The sequence below is a fragment of the Sphaerodactylus townsendi genome, linkage group LG02 (genome assembly GCF_021028975.2).
Source record: "Sphaerodactylus townsendi isolate TG3544 linkage group LG02, MPM_Stown_v2.3, whole genome shotgun sequence".
Classification (NCBI taxonomy): domain Eukaryota; kingdom Metazoa; phylum Chordata; class Lepidosauria; order Squamata; family Sphaerodactylidae; genus Sphaerodactylus; species Sphaerodactylus townsendi.
In genome coordinates this window covers 161,600,244-161,613,598 of record NC_059426.1, presented here as the reverse complement: position 1 = coordinate 161,613,598, position 13,355 = coordinate 161,600,244, and the positions used below count along the sequence as shown (strand labels likewise).

Below are 13,355 nucleotides of genomic sequence, written 5' to 3'. Positions count from 1 at the left end.
GCGTGTGTGTGCTCTTGACTGTTCCACCAACCAAGGTAGCTCATCTGGTGGGTACATAAGGGAGGGCCTTTCAGTGGCAACCCCACAATTCTGGGAAAAGCTCCCCACACAAGTGTACCTGCCCCCTCCACATTCCAACTTTAGGAGGCAGCTGAAGACTGTTTTATTTGGGACAGCATTCAACTCATTTAGTTTTTCTGCCTATTGGCAGTTTTAAATTGTGACTTAATGGACTCTCACGTGTTTTATGTATTTTTATGCTTTGTGTTCTATTCACAATGTAAGCCACGCAGAGTTCCAGAAGGTAGAATGGAGGCTAATGGATGTGTTAAATTAGTTAACAGTATGTGGCACACGCACTCCACTATCATGGGAGTTTAGTATCAAGTTTTCCAACAGTTCCATCGATATCAAGATGATACCATTTATCCTGCAACCGGTAGGGGGAGCTCTTCATCATTTAAGTAATGCTTTCATTGAGTGAATTGAGAATTGTTTTTCTCAATTAGAGGTAGCCACTAGAGGTGTGCAGTGTGAAATTCTCAAGCCAAAAGATATACATGGAAATTTACTGGTTTAGATTGTTACAGGAATTTTCTGGAATGAGAATACAAATCTGGATCCTTGGGAATTATGAAAAAAATCCTCCCCCAAACAGTTCAGTCACCCCCAAAAAAATTTTGGGGTGCTTACCAGCAATGCAGCATGCACTCATGTTTTTCTCTGATTCTACCTATTTCCTGGGCAATGGCATTTCTCCCTTCCAATCAGATTTTTGCACTGGAAGAATACAGAGCACTCCCAGCCAATCACCTCTGGAGTCAAGCTGTAGAGAGCTGTCGTTCTCCTTGTCATCCCACCTCATTCAGGGGCCCACAGAGCAGAAACTCTAGAATCAACCCTCTTGAAACCCACGGGCTCTTTAGTAGACAGGCAGTACTAGCTTCCTTGCAATTTTGGTGTCACTTGTTTGACAAACAGCCACTACAGCTGTCCGCTCCCCACCCCTGAAAAAAGTCCTCCATTTGTGAAAGGAAACAAAGAGTGGGACACAACAAGAAAGTATGACAAATGCAGTTTTCAGCAGAGAGGTAAAAACTGTTTATTGTCAGTTGGTCATTGCAAGAATAAGAAGATGAAATGAATGCAGACAGCTTCTTCTTTTAAAAATGTCAGTGGCTGGAGCCATGCCACCTGCTCAAGCACGGGTCTGCAAAATCAACACTTTGGTTCAATTCCCTTGAAAGTGGGGGGGGGGTGGTCTTTAGAATGGAGGAAGACTATGTTCTATGCACATTTGTGACCATTATCTTTCTAAACAGCTGTTACAATAGATTCCCCACTGTAAGGGATGGCCTTGAAGTGCAGTAACATGCCTCCCATACAAATACACAACTAGGCGACACATGGATTTGAATACTGAACCGCAATGTCCTAAGGAAGCCTAAGCAATTACGGACACATACACCCCACCAAACCCCAAATACAAAGTATAATGAATTTTTTCTTGGTGCACACGCCTAATAGCCATAATCTAAACCATAGGCGTCAAACTCGCGGCCCACCAGATGTTATGGACCATGCTGGCAGGGGATGATGGGAACTGTAGTCCATAACATCTGGAGAGCTGCGAATTTGACACCTGTGATCTAAACCATTCACAATCAAAACAACTTGTGGCAAGGAAAGAATGGGTTATTCATAGCTTTAGAGAACCAGTTGCAAACACAACAGAATAGCATACCCCCATTAAAGCAAAGCCATTACTAAAGAGGGCAACTGGGAACAAAGGCTGTTACCTGTGGTCTTAAGACTCTCACAATAACAGCTCTCAGCTGCTCATGCTGACGTCTGAATTTCCTCATCTGGTCAAGACGCGCCTGCAGCTTTCTGTGGGCGGGGTTGATACGCCACACCATCTTCAGGTTCTCTTCCCTCTTCCTCTTCACAATGTCTCTCAGCAAGACTTGCAGTTTCTCGTATTCATCATCCCAAGTCTGGAAGACTTCGAAACAGGCAACCATGACCTGTGGGGAGAGAAAAGAACCGACAGTGAACAAGCTTGCCTGTCAGTCCCAGTGCACTGTGGGTACACTCCTCCCAAGCTTTGCCTTTTAAAATGATAGCTAGGTCATGGTATCATACTGTTCCACGGAGGCGTACGTCCTGTTGGGGTCACCCATGTCCCAGGCTCGCCATTATCGCCTTTTGGTCATGTGGGAGGGGGCACATGACCAAACAGCTGCACGCCACCAAGCCCCACCCACCCCACCCTCCATGCAGGCCGGCTTTTGGGCAAAAGCCAGCCTGCCCAGAGTGCGGGGCTCAGGGCAAAGCTCCATGCGTGGAGGGGGGCAGGGGGGTGCTCGGAGGAGGAGTTGTCTCTGGGCGCCATTTCCTCCCGTTACACCTCTGCTGTTCCAACTTTTATGACCAGATGTGGGCTCTTCTGGTTTGAGGCGTCCAGGAACTGGGAGGAGTCTGATGCAATTTACAGGATGGAGGCATTCCTCCTGAAACTTCTTACTCGATGTTCATACCCAGTCACCCTGTATACATCCGACAAAGACTCACCTTCTCAAACTCTTCATAGGCAACATGCATGAGCTTCCGTGTCCCCAAGACTTTGAGCAGTTGGGAGCTCAGGTCTCTTGAGATGGCCTCCACTAGGCGCAATGCTCTTTGAATAGGGTACTTGGTGTTTCTGATTTTTCTCAGGTGAGTGAATATGGCCACCAACGCCTGCCTTATCTTATCCAGCTCAGTAGCAGATAACAGGTCGTTCAGGGGGAAGTCTTTCATCAACGGGTTGTAGTCATTCACGGTCTCCAAAGCCTGTTTTAGACCTAGACAATGGAACAGATCAGATCTCACATCTCCACTGTTTATCAAAAACTCAGAAGTAATTTGCAAACTGTCCATTCATACCAACACTACCAAGAGCTAAAGTTCTGTCAATCATATTTTTAAATCTATAAGACTGTACCTGTGTCCGTATCAAAACTGACAGTGGCATGAAAGCGCTTCCCATGTTTTAAGATATCCAAGGTTAGGAGAACCTCAGGGCTTTCACGCTTCTCCTGAATCCGATAGAGGGCACGTTCCAAGTTCAGCCAGAAGCTGATTTCTTGCAATGCGGTGCCTGATGCAGGGTCCCGATCCAGCTTGGTCACCTGGAACACATGAATGAAAGAGCATATCAATGTAATAAGTGCCACAGTCAAACCAACGAGGCCAAATATACTTGTAAGGAACCTAATAGTTTCATCAAAGGAAATTATGTATCTGAAGAGAACATCAAATTTAACATTAATTTTTCTTTACAGTCATACCTTTTGGATTTCTCTAATCCAGCGATTAACGCCAGACTGCAACTGGTTGAGAAAGGTCGGGTCTTCAACTTTATCGCCAAAATCGGTGACCTTCGGCTTTTCCCCACGCTCGTAGCACTGCTTGGCAACGTTGGTAATGATTGGATGGATCGGCAAGCTGATCTCTGGTATTTCGATGTTCTGCTGGAGGTGCAGGAGTCCCATTTCAAGTTCTGCGATTTTCTTCTCAACTGAAGGAGCCATTTTATCTCCATCCCTAAAGAAGTGGAGAATAACCATTCAATGCAAAAACAGCATTGCTTGCAAACTGGCACTTGCAATTTGACCTCCCTCCTTCCCAGGACAACGGAAGATGTTACCAAATGAAGTGAACAGCAACCCCAGAACTCCTAGGGCAGTGGTGGCGAACCTTTGGCACTCCAGATGTTATGGACTACAATTCACATCAGCCCCTGCCAGCATGGCCAATTGGCCATCCTGGCAGGGGCTGATGGGAATTGTAGTCCATAACATCTGGAGTGCCAAAGGTTCGCCACCATGGTCCTAGGGCAATATGTTTCCCGAGCAGATTCCCTCTCACCCACCCTTTATTCTTGCAAGTGCACAGTAACCAGAATTGGCACAAATCAAAGCAGTTAAGTACCTGTCTGCTTTGCCAGACTCTCTGATGTACGACTTGAAAAAGGGAGCAACGGCATTGCTAATGAAGGAATGCAAGGTTTCATATGGAGAGTCTTCGCTGAGGGAGAGGACTCTGAGCTGTGAGGATACAGGCTTGTCTGCGTCAATTACCGGTGTTCGTTTAATGAATGCCAAACTGGAGAACAATCAAAGAAACATTAGTAAGCAGCTATTGAACCATTTATTATGAGGAGACAAAAGAAGACATGTAGGTTAGCACTAATTGACTGTGCAGCTTGAAAGCAGGAGCCTGTAAGTACTCAACTTTCAGTTCTTTCAGGTTCTTAATAATTCAGATTTTTTTTTAAAAGTCAAGATCTAATTTTAAAATTCTTAGGCTGTTCTAAATAAAATAATAATTACAGTGCTGGTGCAAAGAGGCAGTTTAGGCTGTGTCTTGTGATCCAAGAGACGGCAGGTTCAAGTCTCACCTCAGTTACAGTCTCATCAGGTACACTTAGAGTTAGACAAACCATATTCTCTCTTGAACGTAGTCCCCTACTCACAATATGGGACAACAACGCTGGCTCATTTTACAGAGCTGTTGCGAAGATCGCTGAGATCAAACTGCTTCATGTGTTAACACCCAAACCTTCCCAATGCTAAGGATTACTAAAGATTATTCTCCTATACCTGCAGATACAATTTGATTTACACGCAGAAGGCAGATTAAATATGACAGGAGCCCCTCAGGGTCTAAGTGGATGGGGACACTGCCTCAGGTTATAAAGGCTATTTGCACTAGGAGCTGCCCCCTCCAGGAGGAACACCTCCCTCCTCCCATAACTCCCTGATGTTGTTTGTGATTGGCCATTTGTGACCAAACTGCCAATTATCTGACTGGAAAGGGCTCTCTATAAAACAGATTGTCAAAGTGCTCCCTGGCCATAAATATACATGAGTGGATCAGCTGTCAGGCTGTCCTAGCCTCATACTTAACTTCCCCTGAACAACCCATAGAAACTCCTACCAGCTCTCCCAGATACCAGCCTTCTCTAGAACACTGACACCTCCCCACTCCAAAAAAAAAAAAAAAGGCTGAATCCAATTTGGGCAGGGGTGGGGGAGAGAAGGGGTGCAAAACTTCCCAAGAAATATGAAAATATCAACCTACGTTTGAAAAGGGCCTCCTATCTTACACCGCAGCATTTTGAAGTCTATCAGTTTTCCTGTAGACATCCGTGGTGGCAAACCTATGGCACTCCAGATGTTCATAGACCACAATTCCCATCAGCCCCTGCCAGCATGGCCAATTGGCCATCCTGGGAGAGGCTGGTGGGAATTGTAGTTCATGAACATCTGGAGTGCCATAGGTTCGCCACCACTGGTCTAAAAGCTGGGAAAAGTCCTGAACTTGTGCTGAGCCTTCAGCTATAAATATGGGACGCTCAATGAACCACACTATGGAAACATCCACCAACTGTGGTTACTGATACCATGAAAGAACCATAGTTCTCTTGAGAACCTCTGACCTGCACGCTCCCTCCAGGCCACCTTTATTGCTCACTCACACACTCCTCAGGTGTATGAAGCAGGGTGGACGAAACACTTGTCCCTTAACCCTTTTAAGTCTGTCCTATACATTCTCCACACAGTGTGCTATGCTCTGTCATGCCCACCAGCAAGCTGTCTCCTCTGCCCCAACAATATCGGTGAAAAAGAAGTCATCTGTAATATGATCAGAAACTGAGCTTCATAATAAAGCGGAGCTTTCTCTAAGAACCAACCTGCCTGTGAGAAAAGCAAATAAGACAAGAGTCTCAGCTATGCAGTCTCCGGGATCAGCTCTTAAAGTAGAATTAGACTTGAAGAAGAATTTGGATTTTTCGGCTGCTTTTCTCAACCGAAAGGAGTCTCAAAGCAACCGAAAGGAGTCTCAAACTCAAGCCCTTCTTGACAACAAGGTGAGGCTAACAGAGTTCTCGGAGAACTTTAACTAGCCCAAGATCATCCAGCAAGCTTCATGGGGGAAAAAAATCCCGTTCACCAGTTAAAGAGTCTGCAGCTCTTGGGGAAGAGTGCAGAATCAAACCTGGTTCTCCAGATTAGAGTCCACTGTTCCTAACCACTATGCCACCCTGGCTCCCTTGACTCACCTGTTTGATTTCATCCCATAATGAATGTCAGTACTTATGCCATAGGAAATGAATTCCTTTTCTTCCTCTCCTTCATCACCAACATCCTCTGTAAAAAATTGAAGAAATCTTGTTAGCATTCGTTTGAAGAATATAGCCCCATCTTCTACTGACAGAATATTTCATATCAACAGTCAGACGTTCCCATTATTCAAATGAACATACTCGACTATTCTCTGCAGAGTTCTATTTGACATCGGCTTGGATTATGGAACAGACTCCCCTGCACTCCCCCCTCACAAGACCAATCCTGAGGGTTGTGATGGTATGGTTTGCAGTTGGAAGGCACAGAAAAGAAAAATTACTCCCTTTCCTGTGCAAGAGCAACCACCATTCTCTCCAAAGGAGAGAGACGCTTGGATCCAGCCCACTGTTTTAAAAAGGGCAACTGTTCTAAAAAAATGTTTAAACAATGCCAAGAAATGGTGCTATACTACCCTTTATGTTCTCTCCCCTACCACGTGTTCACTTTGAAAAAATGTCTCACTTCTCCCAGTGGGGCAGTCTCCAAGGTGACGGACAGCTCATCCAAACCCAGAGGCGGCAGGCCATAGCACCAACACAGTGCCGCCCTGCTGCCTCCAAAAGGGCTTTTTAGTGGTATGGGGAATGGGGAAAAGCCCTGGACCACCCCACTGCTAAAAAGCCCCATATGGCTGAATAGATGTATGCCACCAAAGGCAGGCGTAAGTCAGAGGGCCAATGCATCACACTGCCTGTCCTCAATTCCAGTAAGGAGCCAGCTTAAGTCAGCTCCACCCCTCGAAACACCCCACCCCGGTAGTGGGATTCAGCCAGTTCGCACCAGTTCGGTAGAACCGGCACCTAATTTTTTTGCTGAGTTCAGAGAACCGGTTGTTAAAAGCGGCTTTCAAAGCCCTGGAGAGCAAGGGGGCTTTCACAGCAGCGGTGGCAAGGCCCTGTTGCTCCCCCTCCACCCCACAAAAGGTTCCTCCGCAGCAAGCAAGTGGGCAGAATTTTTTTTGCCCTCAAGTCCAGGCTGACTTATGACAACCGCATAAGGGTTTTCAAGGCAAGAGACGTGGTTTGCCACTGCCTCCCCCCCCCCCCCCCACGTTACTTGTCATATATTATCCGGAATGCAGGACATTAAAAACTGAAGTTCAAAGAATTTGTGGGAATAACACGTATACACTGTACACATTGAGACATCTTCCTTTCTATGGACTTTGATTCCGCATTTGGTATGCTGGACACAGCTGCTAAGCAATGACCAGTTTCTGCTGGAGATTCTTAAGCATGGATGCTAGTCAACCAAGACCTGCAGAATCTAATCTTAATGCTGACAGGCATACAACAGAAACAAACCCTGAAAGCAGCTTTGAGCTCCTTGATCGTCTTTAGAAATTACACTAGAAGGACAAAGGATTAGACAGAGTGGAAGGGCCCTGTTGGGCGTGAGCGGTGATTCAGAGGATGGCGTCACTGCTTTGGCAGCCAACTGCGGTAATGAAACCACTGCAATGCAGCACAGCAGCGCTTCCATTGGAGAGGTACACCCAGAAGGGGGAAACAGAAAGGGAAAGTATGCTAGGTAATGCTACATTCAGGTCTCTGCAGGCATATCTCTCTCTCTCCCCAGGAAAGAGTGCCTAGTTGTACCTCCCGCAAAGCACCAGACACAATGAACAGTAAGAAACCCTTGTGGAAACTGGCAGAAACATAACTTAGAGCCTCGAGCAGCAAAAACAGAAGATTTGTGCAAAACTGTATACAAAAAAAGGTTCCGATACATTTGAATACATCTATACACAAGAACCATACAGTTGCCCGTTAAACTTTAAGTCCTAGGGCACATGGAAATACTCTGGAGTTATAAGCCAGGCTAAACTCAAACATCTCCTTTAAGCACAAAATTTCTAAGAACAATTTATTTTTGCCAATGACTCTGCACTACTAACTGGGATGCCTCATACAGGACAGCTTTAAAAGGGGCTTGGCCAGATTTATGGAGGAGAAGTCGATGTATGGCTGCCAATCTTGATCCTCCTTGATCTGAGATTGCAAAGGCCTTAGCAGACCTGGTGCTCGGGAGCAGCAGCAGCAGAAGGTCATTGCTTTCAAATCCTGCATGTGAGCTCCCAAAGGCACCTGGTGGGCCACTGCGAGTAGCAGAGTGCTGGACTAGATGGACTCTGGTCTGATCCAGCAGGCTCTTTCTTATGTTCTTATCCTGCAATGTGCTGTTTTGAGAAGGGTGGCAATAAGAATTAATGGGCTGCTCATCTCTATTTCAAATGCTATTAACAACTACACTTAACTGCAAGAAAGATTCAAAGCGCAATATAGCAGCAGGTTTATTTAAAGTTTACTCTGGGACTGTTTCATCTTGCGTAGCTAAAAACTGTTTGCAGTCCATGGACTTTAATATATAAATTACCCAGTCCCATTATTCCTAAAATTAACTGTTTTTTAAATGTGACACTTAAAATTATGTTGCACGTAGTGTAATGGTACCTGACCTGTAACACTTTAAAAGTCAGCAAAACTTGACAAGTGGCCCAGGTTATTTTTCCTGGGCACAGACAAGCCCTTCCACAGAGTGTTTGGATAATGGGAGCGGCCTCCAGAGTTGTTTAGAAACATGCATACTGTGTTAGAAAAATTGCTTTCTAACATGATACCCTTCAGACAATAGTTCAGAGAATGTTTAGAAGAAAGCTGTTGTCTATAGCATTAGAACCAACTGCACAACTCTGAAAATAAGGCAAAATTGTGTAAACACAGCCTCTCAGCATTTCCCCCCACTTATTGATGCCGAGCAAACTTTCCCGTAAGCCAGGTAACCTATGCAAATATCCCATTAATTTTGTTAAAGGCAACAAAAATGCAACAGTAAAAAATGTGGACACAGAAATGGTCTGCAAGAGCAATTTGAGCAATTTAATATGCCCAATGGTAATAAATGCCAAAAGAAAAAAAAGATGAAAAAATATGCAAAATTCTTAGAAGTAAGATTCTATGTATAAGCTAGACCAATGGCTCCTCTCCAGCTAGTCAAAGAAACCATACAGTTTCTTGACAGTCTCTCAGAAGAACAATAACAGCAAGCAAACCGCCCTGAGGGTTGTTCACTGCTACCGAGTTCCCTCAGTGATGAGCAGCCATGAAGAGGGAGTGACTGTTTGCCCTAATTCACAGTTCAGTTTCAGAGGAGCAAATGTGAGACCTTGTTAGTGCCCATCAACGTCCAGCATCTCCAAATCCTCTGCAACGTGCTAAGATTCTTTGGAAGGAAAGAAACCTAGAAAAGACTCCTTGACATGCAGAAGTCTGAGAACCAAACTGAAAGTAACTTGCAGCCACCTATAGCAAGTGCTTATTATTTCAATTTGCAGTTAAGTTCAGCTAATCTTTATGGTTACATTGACGATGCAGAGTAAGAATCAGATAGGAAAACCGACTGAAATAAGCAAGAACGGTAGTTACATCTGCTAAGGATTTTTTTTCCCCACTGAAAGTCCTTGCAAGCTAGGAAACCACAGATAACTGCAGACTGAGGAGACTAAACAGATCAGCCCCGGTGAGTTCTTAGATAAGAGACCACCAAGGAATACCAGGGTCTCTACCCAGAGGCAGGCAGTGGCAAACCACCTCTGAATGTCTCTTGCCTTGAAAACTCTACGGGATCACTGTAAGTGGATTGCGATGACAAACAAAGAAATAACTTTTCCAAAGACAGTTGGGAAAAAGAGGCTGATGTGCTTTCATCTCTGGTGGGTAAGAGAACGTGTGAGCAGGGACATATTCCAAATGTTTTATCTCCATTTTACCAGAAAAGATTTGCTCGCAAGTGTTGCTGGTTCAGAGAGGGTAGGTGATGAACTCGGAAAACAGCAGCAGCTGCTTCCTGAGTTTCCTCATTCACGCAAACCAAGGATTAGCTGCAAAAGGTCATATCTGGCCCTCCAAGAGATACCACCTCCTCCTAGCCAGTCCAGAGAACTTCAGACAGTGGGGTAGCATAGCCAGAGCTCACCCTCCTTCACTGTATCCTCACACCAACCCTATAAGGGAGTGAGACTGAAGGCGGGTGACTGGCCCCCTGCCAACCATCACTAGCTAGGATCTAGGAGACCCAGATTCAAATCCCCATTCTGCCATAAAGGCTTGTAGGGTGGTACTGGTAGGTGGAAGCCGGGGATCTCCTGCAACTACAACTGGTCTCGAGACTACATTTAGTTATTTATTGAGACATTTATTTCACTTCTCCTGAAGAAAACAGCTGCTTTGGAAGGTGGACTGCACCGCATTACTCCTTAGCATGGTCTCCCTTCTCCTTCAACGGCACTCCACCCTCTAAACTTCAGGTATTTTCAAACACAGAGTTGGCCAACCCTATCAAAGCCAATCACTCTCTGTCATCTTCCTCACAGGGCTGGTGTCAGGAAGGACACAATGGAGAGAGGGAAACGATGGCTGCCATGCTGAGCTCCTTGGTGGAAGAAAAATATACATTCTCCCACCATATAATATATGTAATATTTTATATATTAATATACGTGTGTATATGTGTATACATATATGTATAAATACATACAGATAGACAGACAGACACATATACATATATATGGTGGGAGAAAAATATAAATATATTAAATATATTATATATTAATAAGGAGGAGGATGGTAATAACTTAGAAACTAAATCTTCCCGATCCTGTTCCAATTTCTTCCCCCCAGATGCCAATGAAGGTTCCTTCCCTCTGGCAAACAAGGCGGCGGGACCGGGGCTGCTCCCTCCTCCATCCCTGTCAGAGACAAAGCGGCGGCCATTTTGACAGCCTCCATCCCGCGTGGCCACGCCCCTCCACCCTCCCTGTCGGTCTCCCGCGAGGCAGGGCGAGGTCCGGCTTCTCCCCCACCACCGAACCGTCCCGTTACGCGGGAGTAAACCGCCTCCGCTCGCTGCGCTTCCTCGGCCTGCGGAGACTGACCCTTGAGGGTGGAGCGCTCGACCAGCACGGCGTGGACTTGCGGGTCCGAGAGGAACTTGCGCATCTGCTCCACGGCGCCCTTCTCCTCCAGCGCCGATTCCAGCGCGGCCGGCGCCTCCCCGCCATCCTCCAGCATCAGCGGCACCAGTTTGCGCAGGTGCTTCTGCAGCACAGACACGTCGGCCACATTCTGCACCGCCGAGCCGGTCACTTCCAAGCCGCCGTCCTCCCCTCCGCCTCCACCACCGCCGCCCCCCGAATCCGACATGGCCGGCCAATTCCTCGGCTGCCCGGCAGAGATACGGTCGCTTCTCCGGCTCTTCCCAGGGCCGACTTTGGTGACTGAGCGCTGGACGCGCCGCCCCCGCTAGGCTGTTCTTTAATCGCCGCCTCTCCTGGGCCGCCCCGCCCCAGGGAATCCTGGGAAACGTAGTCTGGAAGGAAGCCCCGAGGACTACAAGTTCCAGCATGCACTTGAAAGCTGGACTGGGAGGATGATGGGAATTGTAGTCCCCCCACAAACGTCTACAAATCCTTTTAAACTTTTTTTTGGGTAAATGTTACTTTTTAAATCAGTCACCCAAGCAGTTTACAAGATAAACCAACAGAATTAAGTATTAATTCCCAGTGGAAAGAATGGAACATATTTCCAAGAAACGGTTGACACCTTTTATCTGACCAAGTGACAAAAATATATGCCTTGGAAGATTGTGTTGGTCTCCGCAGCGCTATTAGATTCAAGATTTAGATTTTCTTCTGCTGCTGCACACGAACACGACTACCCACTTGAAACTAATGTCAAGTGGGTATCCTGACTGCACCGTCCACCACCAGCACCCAATAAAGTAGAGGTCCAGTGCCACTGCAGAGATTAAAATATTTTATTCCAGCATAAACTGTGGTAGATCTTTAAAAATCTGTGGTAAATCTGTGATCTTTAAAAAACTGTGGTAGCTCTGCCACTTGAGCTTTGGAGGCTTATCTGGTGAACTAGATTAGCTTGTGCACTCCAACACTCTTCAGCTAGGTGACCTTGGGCTAATCAGTTTTTCGGAGTTCTCTCAGCCACACCCACTTCACAGGGGTTTTTTGTGAGGGGGGAAGGGAAAGGAGTTTGTAATCCCCTTTGAGTCTCCTTACAGGAGAGAAAGGAGGGTATAAATCCAAACTTTTCTCTTCTTCTCTCTTGTTTTACAGAATGTGCAAAACAGAAATGTCTGGGAGGACATTTTTACAAGGGAATAGAATCATAGTCTATTTTGCAACATTTATGATACACATCGTCTTATTTTTACCAGTCTTCTATCTCTGTAATCCACTTTCTGTATTGTTTGTGGTATGATTGCAGTTTCTAATTCTCTAATCCTATATATATTGTACAGAGCCAGTGTGGTGTAGTGGTTATAATGGACTAAAATCTGGGAAACCTGGGTTCGAATCCCCACTCTGCCATGTGTTACCACTGGGAAAAATTATGCTTTCTAATAAAGTTAGATAAATGAACCTCTTTGGACCATACTACACCCTCCATGGAGCCAGAAAAATAAAAGGGTTTGTGTGTTAGTGACAAAAACCACTCATTGGACACAAACGTTGCTCAAACAATCATTTTTCTTTATTTTTGTTTCAAAATATACAGGTACTCTTTATTACTTTGTAGATTCTTTGATGTGACATCAATATTGGTTTGACTTTAATAATGTTTGTAATCATTTTAGGAAGTTGTTGTTGTAGGTAGGAAAAATATATATACTATAGCAGGCAATAGTAGTTTAAGGAAGTTAGTCTTGGAATGTGGCAGAAGCCAACACCCAGAAGATCCCATCAGCAAAGGACAAACTAAACCTGATGACGACGATTCCTGAAGTCCTAGCCGTTGAAGAACATCCCTGCCCCACCATTGGACTATTTGAACTGCCTTTTGTTTTAAGACCGAGAGGTGGGAACTTCAGGGCAGGACCCTCTGATAACAGGACTCTTGGGTGTGTTATCAATCACCCAGGTTTTATGAATGGGATGCTATCTGCTCCTTGCTTCCACAACCCACAAGAAGATGTCGAAATATGAGACTTCACAGCTCTATTCATGAATGTGAAACTGTATCTTTCTTTTAATGTGTTGATGTTTGTTATTGTTATAGGGTAAGGGACCTGCCCCCTTACCTGCCTCCTCTCCTGCCCTTGCCCCCTTAACTGAGTGTATAAAATAATTTGCGCTGAGCTCCGCAGCGCGTTCTTTGCTGAGCTGTT

The 13,355-nt window shown here is 45.5% G+C and overlaps 1 protein-coding gene across 1 annotated transcript in view; it reads right to left on the bottom strand.

Moving 5' to 3' along the window:
- Nucleotides 1–11,476, bottom strand: part of DYNC1H1 (dynein cytoplasmic 1 heavy chain 1) — a 75,878-nt gene extending 64,402 nt beyond the window's left edge. Inside the window, 7 exon segments of the mRNA XM_048484636.1 lie at nt 1,800–2,027; nt 2,575–2,846; nt 2,987–3,173; nt 3,333–3,588; nt 3,976–4,149; nt 6,110–6,197; nt 11,107–11,476. Of these exon segments, the coding sequence (XP_048340593.1) occupies nt 1,800–2,027; nt 2,575–2,846; nt 2,987–3,173; nt 3,333–3,588; nt 3,976–4,149; nt 6,110–6,197; nt 11,107–11,374 (1,473 nt within the window). The 5' untranslated portion in view covers nt 11,375–11,476.
- Nucleotides 11,477–13,355: the final 1,879 nt, after the last annotated feature.